The sequence below is a fragment of the Notechis scutatus genome, chromosome 4, assembly GCF_049901735.1.
Source record: "Notechis scutatus isolate UNSWTSFEM ecotype Mainland chromosome 4, rNotScu1.2, whole genome shotgun sequence".
Classification (NCBI taxonomy): Eukaryota; Metazoa; Chordata; class Lepidosauria; order Squamata; family Elapidae; genus Notechis; species Notechis scutatus.
The window spans coordinates 131,876,614-131,890,155 of record NC_142012.1 but is presented as its reverse complement, the minus strand read 5'-3'; the positions used below and the strand labels follow the sequence as shown (position 1 = coordinate 131,890,155).

The window sequence follows — 13,542 nt, the reverse complement described above, 5'->3', positions numbered from 1 at the left end:
TAAACCTAGATGCATCTTACAATGCAAAAAATATAGTAATTAACTCTGGTCTAGAAAATAAGAAGTCATTGAATGTTTATGCAATTATCCATCTCAGCTTATTTCTTATAAAATGCCCCCTCTTCTACTTTTTCCCTTCCAATGTACCTAGAAGTGCTGGATTATTCCTCTTCTGCTTCCAGTTTATTTCCTTTCCTTCATCTCTATTTCTTTCCTTTAAGCTGATTTACACCATTTCTGAATTGTTCATCAAGTCTAAATTTCCTGGCAGTGGGGGTTGTGGTTTTTTTTTCCTTCCTTCCTTCCTTCCTTCCTTCCTTCCTTCCTTCCTTCCTTCCTTCCTTCCTTCCTTCCTTCCTTCCTTCCTCCCTCCCTCCCTCCCTCCCTCCCTTCCTTCCTTCCCTCCCTCCCTTAGCAGCAATTTCCATATTTTCAGAACTGTCCTCCTTTTTGTGTGATATAGTCTCTCTCTTCACTCATATAATTTCTTTTTTTCCCACCTTCCCTTCACAGCATCCAAAACTACTGGCAAATGCTAAAACTTCATTGAACAGCTGGTTCAAAAGTTTTCATTTGCAGGGAAAATGCAAATGGAATGATCAAAGGAGAAGGATATGTGTATTTCCTTGCAGCATCCCTACGAACATTATGTATCCAGATGGCTTTCAAATGAACCTAATAGTTAAGCTTGCTGGGTGTCTAGAATGTACTCTACCTCAAATCTTCTCCATTTCCCCCTGAAATAGGGTTAGGGTTAGGAGGTGACATAACAATGGTGCACAAAGAGTAAGAGTGCATTCTTATACCAGAAAGAAATGGTGGAAAACACAGTGTATCCTTTGTGTGGCTGGCAGTTGCAATAAAAAAGCTACAAGGTTGGCTTGTCAAAGGGAATCTAGCTTCTCAGATAGGCATGAGGAATGGACACATCTTGTCAAAATCCAGACATGATCTCTAACTACTATGGGAGATATAATTAGGTGATAATTGTCAGAGAAGCTGTAAAAAGTCTTGTGTGTTCCAATTTTATTTTGGGTAGAAGTGGGGCTGCCTGTTGTTCTTGGAGAAACAGGATATTTTCAGGGTGGGAGCAATAGCGGTGTTTTTCAGGAGTCACAAAGAATAGACATAAATTATAAAATTCCATTCTACACAACCATTTAATTCCTTGGAAAATATGTTTATCTGTCTTTGCATGCAACATTCTCTCTCCCTCTTTCTGGGCTAGACATTCAAATTATTTCTTTTTCCTTTTCCCTCTGTTTGCTTTCCAGACCATGATTACCATAACTGAATTCAATGGGTCACCTCCTCATGGGGGAAATTCTTCTGTCTGCTATCAGCCTTATACCCCATACCCATCCTTCTCCTCAAGCTAATTAATATCTCAGGGGCAGAAACCTTTAGTTCTTGTTTCCATCCTGCAATTAACTGTTTAGCTTAACATTTTAAACTTTCCTGGCTTACGCAACTTCACTGCAATCAGATGAGTTTCACTGGTAGCCGTAATTCACGCACTAGTAATTTCAACAGTGGAATTTAGTGATGTGCTCCAGAACATCTCACTTTGAGGTTCACTAATGAGAAAATGCTGGAGTGGGAAATTGGACAATCTAGCAGGAGTTTATATTCATATCATTCCATTGTTTCTTTCATATCAAGCAATCAAATTCACAATGTTTGTCATGACAGAGAAAGCCAGCCTTGGTTTAAGATATGAATACTTGATGGAATACTTTCTTCCTTATGTATCTGCTAGAGGGCTCAGATCTACTGCTAGTCTCTTATTATGGTGCCACAGTTACAAAAATTAGCTTATGCAACCAACTCAGAGATGATAGTTAAATATTAGAATAAACTTTAAATCTGTTCAATGAGACTTCTGTTTTAATTCTACTGATGTGTTTTATATTCTTGCTACCTCATATTTTTGTTACTGTTTTAGCAATTTAAAATATTTGCTTTACTGAGTTTCTAGTCAGTTGTAATTGCAAACAACTCCAGGTAGCATATATCTCTATTCCAAGTCAGGTTAAAACTATATAGAAAAAGCAAAGCATATAAATAATGTAAAAATAACACTGGCACTATGAATCATATTAATAAATTGAGTCCACTTTCCACTATTGGAGAAAACAAGCTCAAAACTTTCTAACCCCAAGGCCTGATGGAATAATCATGTTTTAATGGGCTCATGGAAACCCAGTCTAGGAGGAGCCATTCAGATATCAGAGAATGCTATTTCATGGAAGTAAGGCAGCAGCTGAGAAAAATATCTCCAAGGAAAGCTAATTGAAACATTATTCTTTGAGGACATAAAAGGGTCATAGCAGTCCTTTCAGTTTAGATCACAAAGGCAAAATATGGTTCTCTCTCTCTTCGTTCTCATACATTTTTCAAAGCCATTGTAAATATATTGTCAACATAGGTCTATTTAGACATCTCTCAAGGCAAAAGAACAGAATATGGTTCTCCTCCCATTCCTGCCTCCTTTATCATTCAATCATCTCCAAGGCTACCACTTTCATTTATTTTCATGCCCTTACCCTATTTTGCTTTTCTGAGCAATATGACTTGCCTCTGCTGCCCAGTTTGCCTTAGATTTCTTCTGCTCACCTCATTTCCATTGGTCAAACTTTTTTTATACTCTTCTCTTTTTTCCTTTACCTTTTCCTCTGTTCTTTCCTTTCCTTTCTTCTTTTATTGTCTCTTCCCATTTTGCTTTTTGTATTCACCCCTTTTCAATCCCCTTTCTGTTTAGATGAATATACATTGTATTAATATTTTTTATAATTTCTGAATGTTTCCAGCACTGAGGAGCTTTCAGTCTTTCAATCTATAGTGGAACAAAGAGCTTACAACCTCAGGCAATTTCTCCTGATACATAGAAACCTGATTTAACAACGTATCAAAACAATAAGTGATGTGAAGGCATCACTAATTTAGCTTACATAAAATTATTTTTTGTATCATTTATCATCTTAATGTTCAATAATCAGTTAAAGAGCTATTGTTACTAAATGCAACACTGAAAGAATAACAATATTAACAACGTATGGTCTGGTGATGACATGATGTCACGAAAATAGTTGGGACCACCCAATTGGATGGTTTAGGGAGTTTAAAGGACCAAATTTTAGGTTAATAATGAAAAAATGGCCCAATTGGAGGGGGAGATTGGGTTTTTTTTAAATTAGTAATGTTTATTTGATTTTATTGAGTAAAAATGCCCTGCAATCAGTTGAATTGGAAGTGCATTCAGTGAAATCAAATCCCATCATTACTGAAATGTGAATATGTTACAAAGTCAAATGCCAATGTGACTGTTCCATTAATTTTAGCTAATTAGATCGTTATTAAGCCAATGATTAAACTATTGTATGTATTCTTTAAAAACAAATCTATAAGATATATAGTGGATTCTTTTATTTTTTCTGATTCACAGGCCAGATAGAGTGTTTTGTTCTACAATATATGTACAGATTTCACACTCCAGTTTATTCAACAGAAAGTCATTATGGATTCTATTTTTACTATCAGATTACTAACAATCTTAGGCCTGAACCCGGTTATAAATTGAATTAAATTATTGAGAGAACATAAATAGTAGATTATATTGCGGGTCTTATTTTCAGATGTGTGACTATTGACATGGTTTGCCAAATAAGTAACAATTGTTTTCTTTGTGTTTCTTTTTAGATGTTTTTAGTGTGAAATCAGGAGACAAAAATGAAACCATACTAATAATGGAAAAGATGGATACCACAACCACAACCACAACCACAATAAAAACATTTTCCATTTATAAAGGGGACAGAAATCTGGGTATTCAAGCATCAAGTTCTTGGTTCTTTAAAATTACTAGCCTTGCAGTTTTGTGGCATTTTGTGTCATAGCTGTATTACATTGCAGCAACTATGCAATTTCTGAGCACCATCATATAAACCTTCAGCCTTATCCAAGTGAAAGCAAACTTAAATTGGTCTCTAAATTCTATGCTCTAATATTATGTGATATGTTAGTTTAATTGCTAAGTATTAGTCTGGGACTGGCTACCAGCAAGCATCAATTTGTACACATTGTCTCCACTGTCTGGAGGTGGTTTTTTTTTTTTTTTTTGGTTTGTTTGTTTGTTTTCATAGCATCTCAACTACTCAAAATGGAAAAAGGATGAAGACAGAAGATTTAAGTAGGTTAAGTTATTGTGATAGGTACAGCTAAGAATGTCATAAAGTTAGACATTAATATGTTGGCATTTTTTCTTTTACTTGTCAAATATTGGACTGTTGATTTCTTGATCTTTTATGTTCCTTTAAATAATTGGATTTCATTTATATGTCAATAATTTATATCTATAGGGATCTATGGATATTATAAACAAAATTGCTAGTTCGATCAAATTTTGGTCAAGAAATCATAGCATGCTTGCATTTCTTTATTTCTTTTAATTAGATTGTAGAAAGCATATGGTATCTTTAATGCATCATTATACAGTAGTTCTTTTAACAATTCTGCAATAAATAGAACTACTTCCCAATTTATTTTAAAACACTACAGAATAGTTTCCCTGCTCATGTTTTTCTTTACTATGTTATCTACAATTTTGTCATGTTGCAAATACCTGGTGAATTAAAAAGAGATAAGTCTTTTAGATGGTCATGTGAAAATTTGTTATTGACTTGATGTTGTAGAGCTAGAATGAGGAACCTGTGCTATAATCTTCTATACTGTAATACTAGCCAGCATGGTTAGCAATAAAGGATGCGGACAACTGCTGTTCAGAAACATCTGTATGGGCACAGATTCTTCATCTGATCTATTGCCTATGTTGTATTAAAAGAAAAGCTCTGATGCAGGTGTTTTACGAGGTTTTACGAGGATGGGCAATCAGTGGTAGCATGCAGCTGTCAAAACTTGATGCAGTTATTTGACTTCGTTCCTCAGTCAATAACAAAATTTGGTGGTGTAATTTGTCACCAAAATTTGGTGGAACCATTTGATTGTCTTTTGGAATATTTAGCATAAACTTATCCATTTAAAAATTATCCACTGCAAGTCATTAAAGTTAAAGTTAAAAATATATTTATTTCTATCTCAACTGCATTTTATAACTGTCCATTGCTTTACCATCCAAGCGCAATATGTCCTCAACTTGAAAGGGATTGCTCAATTCCATGTTAGAGCATATGAAGTAAATAGAATAACTTGCTGCAAGACATCAATTCAGATCTTTGGAAATAAGTACTTGTACACTTCCTGCCATTGGATGCCTGGATGAGAAAGAAAAGATGATCAAAAAGAGGAAAGATATGAGAGGGGGGAGAGAGAGAAATAGATATGCCATAAAAGGGAATCCTTACTTGTTTGAGGGTTCTGGCTCCACCCAATCAATTACCCTTTGACACCACATTAGAAGACAAACAAAAGAAAAGACATGGAATTAATCTGTTCCTAAATACCCTTCATAAATAGATGAGTGGGTTTATTAGGATTTATATGCCAGCAAACTCACTGTTTTATGGATGTTTGCAGGAATTTTCTCTTATACATTTTTGTATATACTATATGGAATGTGATCCAGAACATGAATATACATTTTCTTTGCTGCTGCTACTACAATCATTTTCATCAAACTACCAGGAAAAATTTGCCTTTTATCCTAAAAAATATTTTTTAAAAATCTGAACTGCATCTTCTGTTTATGATGATATGCTATGAGATAAAAATATGAAAGAAATGTCAACTTATAATGATACCTTCTGCTATTTAATATTTACTCTCTAATACTTATTTTGAAGAATATTTTCCATGTGTTTTGTAAATGGGTCTTTTTACACTTTCAAGAAAATTAATGTGTTTCATAGTATGGTAAGAAATTACAATTCTGCTATTAATTAGATGGAAGAAGACTAATATGAATAGTTTAACTTCAATCCTTAAAATACCATTGAAAATCTACACACTACACCTCAGCAGAATTAATCATTACAAAGAATTCCAATTTATATTTACTGAAAATGCCAGTAATTCATATCACTAAAAAGCTGTTTTCATGGTAAAATAATTTCTGTGTACAGTTTTAAATAGTATAATGTAAAAAATGTTTTTATTTACATGTATGATATGCATGTGTACAAAAATTACCTTGACCATTTGGTCTACATAAAATGTATACTCAGTCTAGTATACTAATCCTAGGTACTATCTGATACATTTAGGACAAAAGCATAAAGTACAACAGGATGGGCAACCCTTATTGCTGTTGGAGTTCTGACGGGCACCTCTTTTTTTGTATAATGTTTTATTCTACTTGCTTTTAGGGGTTTCCTTATATACCTTATATAGCAGGATAGAGCACTGCTTTAATAATTGATGGGCTATTTTCAGAAATTAAGTTACAATCCAACTAAATCAAATACTTTGTCCCATTGAATATAGAAAACCATTTCATAATATAAAATCTCTTCCATTCAAACGAAATTTAAGAATGCTCATCTGCTGATGAAATTCTCACAGAGATGAATCACAGATATGAGACAATACATGCCAGAATCTTAAAAGTCAGAAGAAGATAGCTTTTAAAAAATAATTCCATAGTCATCAAGCCATTCTGTCTGAAAAAAGTAATTTTACCTTAATGCATGGAGTAATAATATCTTGATGAGAGAGAATGAATGGAAATTGATGAGAGTAAGATGCTCTCTTATAATTAAGCTCTACAGCCTTACAATACCCAAGAAAATCAATCTCACTCAACAAATATCAAGAGTCCTATTAGGCATATATCAGATTCTAGACAGAAAATTTCTTTTGTAGTATTAAACAAATGCATAGAATATTAAATTCTCTTTCTGGAAAATATCCAAAATATTTCAAATCCATATTGAAAAATCACTCATAATCATTTGAGAATATTTTAAGCTTTAGGCCTAATTTAGTGAGTATATTTTAAAAAACCATGAAAATTCATATGTTGGAGGATTGCATCAACTTTTATGCTGTACTCCTCTGACTACATATCTGCAGTAGGTGTTTCCTGCTTTCTTCTAAAACGCAAATTCACAGGAACTAAATGAAAAGTACATGACATAATATCTGATCAACATTAACTGGCAATTTTATGAAGTATACCAAAATACCATTGAAAAGCAACTATTATTTTACACAGGCAATGCATTAAATTTATATGACAATGTTAATGTAGTTTGCATTTTATCATTACCTTTCACGCTCTTATTAAATCAGTAAGATGCAGTTATACTATTTGTACTTCATATAACACTGCCACGATAAAAAATATTGTGTTGTATAGTATAAGCAATTAACATTTGCTCACTTTATCTATTACAAGGATCTATATAATTTGTCCACTGTGCCCTTTCTGTGCACCTAATTAGAATCAGTGTGAAACTCTATTCAGGTGATAAATATTTAATTGGAGGACCCAGGAAACAAAAAAAGGAATGTGCTCTGTATTTTATACAATTTTTGCAGTAATACATAATGTAATATGCTCTTCACCTAACATGATATTTTCTCATGAAATGCTTTTAAATATCTATGTTAAATGTTCTTGTTGTGGTCTACAATAATTCCAATGTACCTTGTTTACATTATACATGACTATATTTCTGTCTTTAAAGCCCTGTTTGAAGAGCAGGACAAGTGATGAATTTCTAGAATAGAAATAATGATCCTGTCACAACATCAAATATTTTCTATAGGCCACATTACTTTAAAATTCTTTTAAGTGAAATATGGGCTTAGCAGTGCTGCCTCGGATATTGTACCAAAAGTTGGAATAAATAAACTATAAACAAGTTAACAAAATAGTAACAATATCAATGAGTGGTGGAATTGGAGAAAGGTCTAGAGCCAAGATACCTATCTATACTATGATTCTGGTGGATGAACATAATTGTTCCTTCCAAAATTTAGTCTTAAATTCTTAGCAGGAGTGCATTTAGATGAGTATGCAATTAGGGTATAGAATATGTTTCTGCTTATTCCTGATTTTTTATAGATAAAAACATTTATCTAAAAACATTTTCTGTGTCAGGTTCTAAAGCTGTAAGCTACTTTGTCATGAAAATAGAAAAAGGAACAATTTGACTCCATAAAATGTTTGGGCCATATCTTTTGCTAGATTTAAACCTAGTCCCATATTTCTATCAAAGGTTTCTAAACAGTTCCAATACAAGCCAGGAAGCAGTTTTGCTTCCTTAAGTTTATCAAGATCTCTTGGGTTTTATTAGCTATTGTCTAAAATATGTCATTATATTTAAGAGGGGCATACAATACAATGCATTCTTGTACCATGGTAGTCTGGGCAAGGAGATAGAAGTCTCTTAGGATTGAATATGTAGACTCATAAGCAGTATGCTGGCATGAGAGAGTAGCTGCAAATGACTGTAGAGAAGATATTAGCAAATATCTTTAAAATTCAGAAATCTGAATCCAAAATCTAAAATTAATTCAAAACAAGAGTCTTTAAGACCCTAACCCTTTAAGGCATAGTGAATTCTATGTTCCTAGCCTCAGCTGATATCAAATTCATGACCTCTAACTATTGAACAGTATAAATAGGGGAAGAAAAAATGTTTCAGTAATTCTGTTGATTGAAAAGAGTTTGTGCTGATGTATACATTACTTTGAGTACTGTTTACAAAATAATTCTGTTTCTTATTATTACTACCCCTTTAATAACTGTAATATAAGTTATTTTCCAGATTAAAGTCAACAAATAGAAGTTAAATGTTTATATACATTCTCATGAGATAATTTTTCTCCTTGCTTTTTATAAGACATACATATAACATGAGCCCAAAAACCTTAAATAATGTTGCCTTAAAATTTTATTTAATCTATCGTAATGTAGATTTCCCTGAAGTATACAATTTTATGCATTGTAGTGGATAAAAATCACAGCATTTGTGTCATTATGTCATAGTAACCTCATCACCCCCTCCATGGAAATAGTCACCTTCCTCTTCTTCCTCCTTGTCTTCTCCTTCTATCTGTTGATTCAAAGAGCTCAGAAAAAAATTAGGATGATCCTGGAGCTAACCAGTTAAAGTGAATTGTTAATTTGGGTTGAACAGTTCAGCTATATGTAACTCTGGCAGAGGAAAGAAAGCTAATAGTATGCTAAGCATACATGGGAACAACTGAATTTATGCCTTCAGGATTCTTTGCAATGGAGGCCATTGTGCAAAACTTGCCTTGAGTTCAGGAGTATATTAAATTAATAGAGTACCACATATTGATTGTATAGTTCTCATTTACTTATAGTGCTGGCATGTGTGTCAAATCCAACTAAAAAGGTATGCATTTTCCAGGAAACCATTCCCAATCCTAATCAACAAAATCATTTGGTCTCTTTTTATTTAACTCTGTGATACCTGGGTAGAAATGTAGTCACTTTTTGTGTCTGTGGTCAAGTAAAATGTTTGCTGTTTCACACCTACACCAATGCTGGAATCTTTTATTTTGATATAATCCCATGGATATAGGCACTGCTCAATATTACATGCTTTTGCTGTCAATATTTGTACTCATGTAAATTTTGCATTGTATTAATTTTAATTATGCCACATTGTGATTTGAATTTCTATTTCCTAAAGACCAGCTCTTTAGGAAAGGACTTTAAAATAGCATTTTGCACAGGGAGGGCTACAAAGACTCACAATCATTTGATTTTTATTATTATTATCAGCACTTGAAAGTGGAGATATTAAGTCAGCCAGGCAGAAAAAGACTGGTGACATTGAGAAATGTGCAGTAGAAGTCTGCAGAATTAAAAAAGGGAAGATTGCAGTAATCTGTGACACAGATATATCTATGATTCATTGTGAGGAAAAAAGTTTTTTGAATTGCTATCTTGAATTGCCAATTAATATCCTAGAAAAATGCTACATTACTGATCAAGAGGACTTTATGAAGAAAACTTTACATCAGTAGTTCATTTCAATGGTCTGCTATTTTGCTATCAAAATAGCAGAGCATTTTTCTGCATTCAGTTTTCCTAAATGTCTTCATAGGTCTTGATTGGACGAAGAGCTCTTAACTGTATTACCATTGCAACCAGGCTACAGGCATATCTGTGGTTTTCTTTCTTTTGTTTTTCACAGAAATTTATTTGGGCCTGTAAATATTGTTGATGCTATTACTGATATTTTATATACTGAAAGTTTGCCATCTATTCAAATACTGACATGTTCTGAACAAAGGCACTATGTATTGTTTACTTGTTGTGTTTTGCATATGGAATCTTAAGTTTTAAAATAATCAAAAACCATTGTCATAGCTGTATTGAAGAAAGAGACTCTGAAGAACTATAATAGTGTGATGATTTGTAATTACAATAATTTCTGTAATAATAAACACTAATAAAACATTACTACCAGAAGTCTTATAAGTTTATTAGCTCATGCAACATAATTCATTTTAAATGCATTCCATTGATGTCTTAGGATGCAATTTTAGGGTGTCAGAAACAGCATGCTAGGAGCCATATGATTTTCAGATTTCTTTTATGATGTCACAGCCAGTGTTTGTTCCTCATTAACCTCTGTGGCTGAATTTTTTTTTAATGTAGCTGGAAAACTGTTCAAATTGTTGTACTCAAGGACAGAAATGAGATGGGAGAGATTAAGGAACTGAAAGTTCATAAACTCCCTAATGCCCACCAACCTTTTCCAAGCCCTAACTTGAAGAGGACTCAAATTAGACATTTGATCTACATCTGTTCCATCTTTTTTGTAGCCAATTGTGGAAAAAAGTCAAAAGCCGAATAAGGGAGCCAACAGAGAGGCATAGATTTACAGGGTTTTCTTCAGAGTATAATGAAAACAGTCAAAATGGCACCCATAATGGTTTAATCAAGGCTTTGCCTGATTTTTATGTGAGTCATGTGTAGCATACATGAAAAACAGACTATGCTTCAATCACACTGTCACAGCTGCTATCTTGATATTTTTACTATACCCTGCAGATAACCTTGCAAATATCTCTCCATCTTCAATTTCATCTTGCTAGGCTGAAACCAACAGAGTGCTCATAATGAAAGTGGTCCCTGAACAGAATGTAAGATTAGTCAGCTTCCTTCGTGGAATAATCAACTTACTCTAGCCAATTTGTTTTTCATAGGTAGATGAGCAATATGTTCCACTGAAGGTCCTGGAAACAACCTCCTGTATGAAGACAGTTGGTTATGTTTAACTTGGAGAGACAGAGAGAAAATGTAGGTAGACATGGCAGCAGTTTTCTAGCACCTGAAGAAGTGTCACACAAAAAGAAGTCAATATATTCAAGACCTCATGAGGGTAAGACGTGGAATAGTATATTTAAATTGCAGGAAGGCTGATTTTACTTGAAAGCAAAGAAAACTATCATAGTAGAAGGAAGATTTTCAGCAATTGAAGTATTATAACTGAGTAAGATACCTAATAACCTTTGAATGAGTTCAAGCAGTAGCTAGGCAGCCAGCAGTTGGGAACCCTTTAATTGAATTTTTGCACTTGATAACTTTCATAGCACATATCATTTCTATGAGTCTATGATCCTTCTTACCTATAGATTATGCTTTTTCATATTTCATACTAACAATTGAATATAGGACAAATTTCAACTGTTTCTGAAAAGAATCCCAAGACATTTTAATGTGTCTGAAGTTTGGTATTTAGCAACATTTTTCTCTTTCAACAAAATATTCAATCACCAGTTACTCCAATAGTAATTTAATACAGTGGTCTGAAAACAATCTTCATTACTATTTAAGAAAAGCACAGCAAAAGACTTGCATCTTGCTCTAGAACCCACAGCAAACTGTGTAAATGTCAAAGGGTAATCATCTCTCTTCAGTGCACTTTTGCTCTCCAGACCTAATCTTATCCCTAAATTTCACACAAAAAACAATGTTTATGTTTCAGATCAAGAGTGGAGGTGAGAGAGAGAGAGCAGCCATCTTGTGTGTCTCCCCATATTCCTCTCTCTGCGAGCAGCCTCCTTGCAGCACCTTTAAACTTAGTGTGCTTCACAAATGAGGAGGAGGGGACGAGGCTGCTCACAGAGAAAGGAATATAGGGAGACACACAACTTTTCTCCACTCAGAGCTGCTCTTGCCAGTGACTCCAGACCGTTTTGCCCGGCTAAGACTAGATCAGCGGTCCCCAAACTTGGCAACTTTAAGACTTGTGGACTTCAATTATCAGAATTCCTCAGCCAGCTTTGCTGGCTGGAGAATTCTGGGAGTTGGTCCACAAGTCTTAAGGTTGCCAAGTTTGGGGACCTGTGGACTAAATTTTCAAGGAAGAGAGTAACATGCAGCAGATGCCTAGAAAATTTAGTAATACTGCAGGTTGGCTGTTTACATTGAAATCAGGTGCAAGATAGTAAACTATTGGGCAGTTTAGTTTGGTATTTATTTCAATAGGCTGATTTTAGAAAGCTAAACAGTATCAGACCTGGTAAGTACTTGGCTGGGAAGCCAATGCAAAATAGGGTGTGGGGAGGAATGGGGTTGGGAAGGAAAGAAGGAAGATAGGATAACTTTTATTGTCATTTTTTTTACTGTAAGTGCACTGGCACACATTAAAAGTGATATATATATATATATATATATATATATATATATATATATATATATATATATATATATATATATATATATATATATATATATATATATATATCCATACACATACATAACACACATATACACATGCTACACACACACACACAAAAAAAAAAAATCATTGCCCATTTTGAATACATAGCGGAAAAGAAGAAAGAGTATTGGATACTTATACACAAATGTGTGTGAAAAAAACTGCAGAGAAATAGGGTTATAAAAAATCAGCTTCCAATCTTACCAGTTATAAATGAGAGAGAGAAAGAGAAATGAGAAACAGAGGAAGGAAGAAAGAGAAAGAGATGAGAGAGAGAGATGAAAAAGAGAGATGAGGAAGAAAGAAAGAAAGAAAAAGAAAAGAAAGAAAGAAAGAAAGAAAAAGAAAGAAAAAAGAAAGAAAGAAAGAAAGAAAGAAAGAAAGAAAGAAAGAAAGAAAGAAAGAAAGAAAGAAAGAAAGAAAGAGAGAGACAGAGATACCTGTTTAAAAGAAAATAGAAAAATGTTTCTTTGAGTGTTTAAGGTTGCAGTCCCCTGGATTAGGCAAACACCATGGTTGTTAAGTAAACCTTGTGGTCATTAAGCAAACACTGGTTGTTAAACAAGTCCATTTTCCCCAATGGGCATTTTTAACTGGAAACCAGAAGGAATTGTTGGAAACTGGCAAAAAACATAGAAAACCTCAGGCACAAGACTGTGTGGGATGTTGTAACTGGTCATAAGTGTGTGTGTGTGTATATGGCTATCAAAACACCAAAAATAGGTCAAGTAGCTCTGGGGAGGTCAGTCGTAAATTAGAACACTTGCTAAGCAACTGACCATTAAGCAAGGACCACTTATATTTGGTTTGCCAGTCACATGGCCACCTACAGTAGCTATGCCACCCTTGTCACATGGCCACCTAGCTATACCCA

The 13,542-nt window shown here is 33.9% G+C and overlaps 1 protein-coding gene across 2 annotated transcripts in view; it reads left to right on the top strand.

Annotated features, from left to right (window-relative positions):
- The window catches only part of LOC113412923 (glypican-5-like), a 355,203-nt gene extending 350,542 nt beyond the window's left edge, over positions 1-4,661 (top strand). For both annotated transcript variants that reach the window (XM_087964977.1, XM_087964976.1), the window contains one exon: positions 3,700-4,661. In XM_087964977.1, coding sequence (XP_087821103.1) covers positions 3,700-3,896 — 197 coding nt within the window. In that variant the 3' untranslated portion in view covers positions 3,897-4,661. The remainder of the gene's footprint in view (positions 1-3,699) is intronic.
- Positions 4,662-13,542: the final 8,881 nt, after the last annotated feature.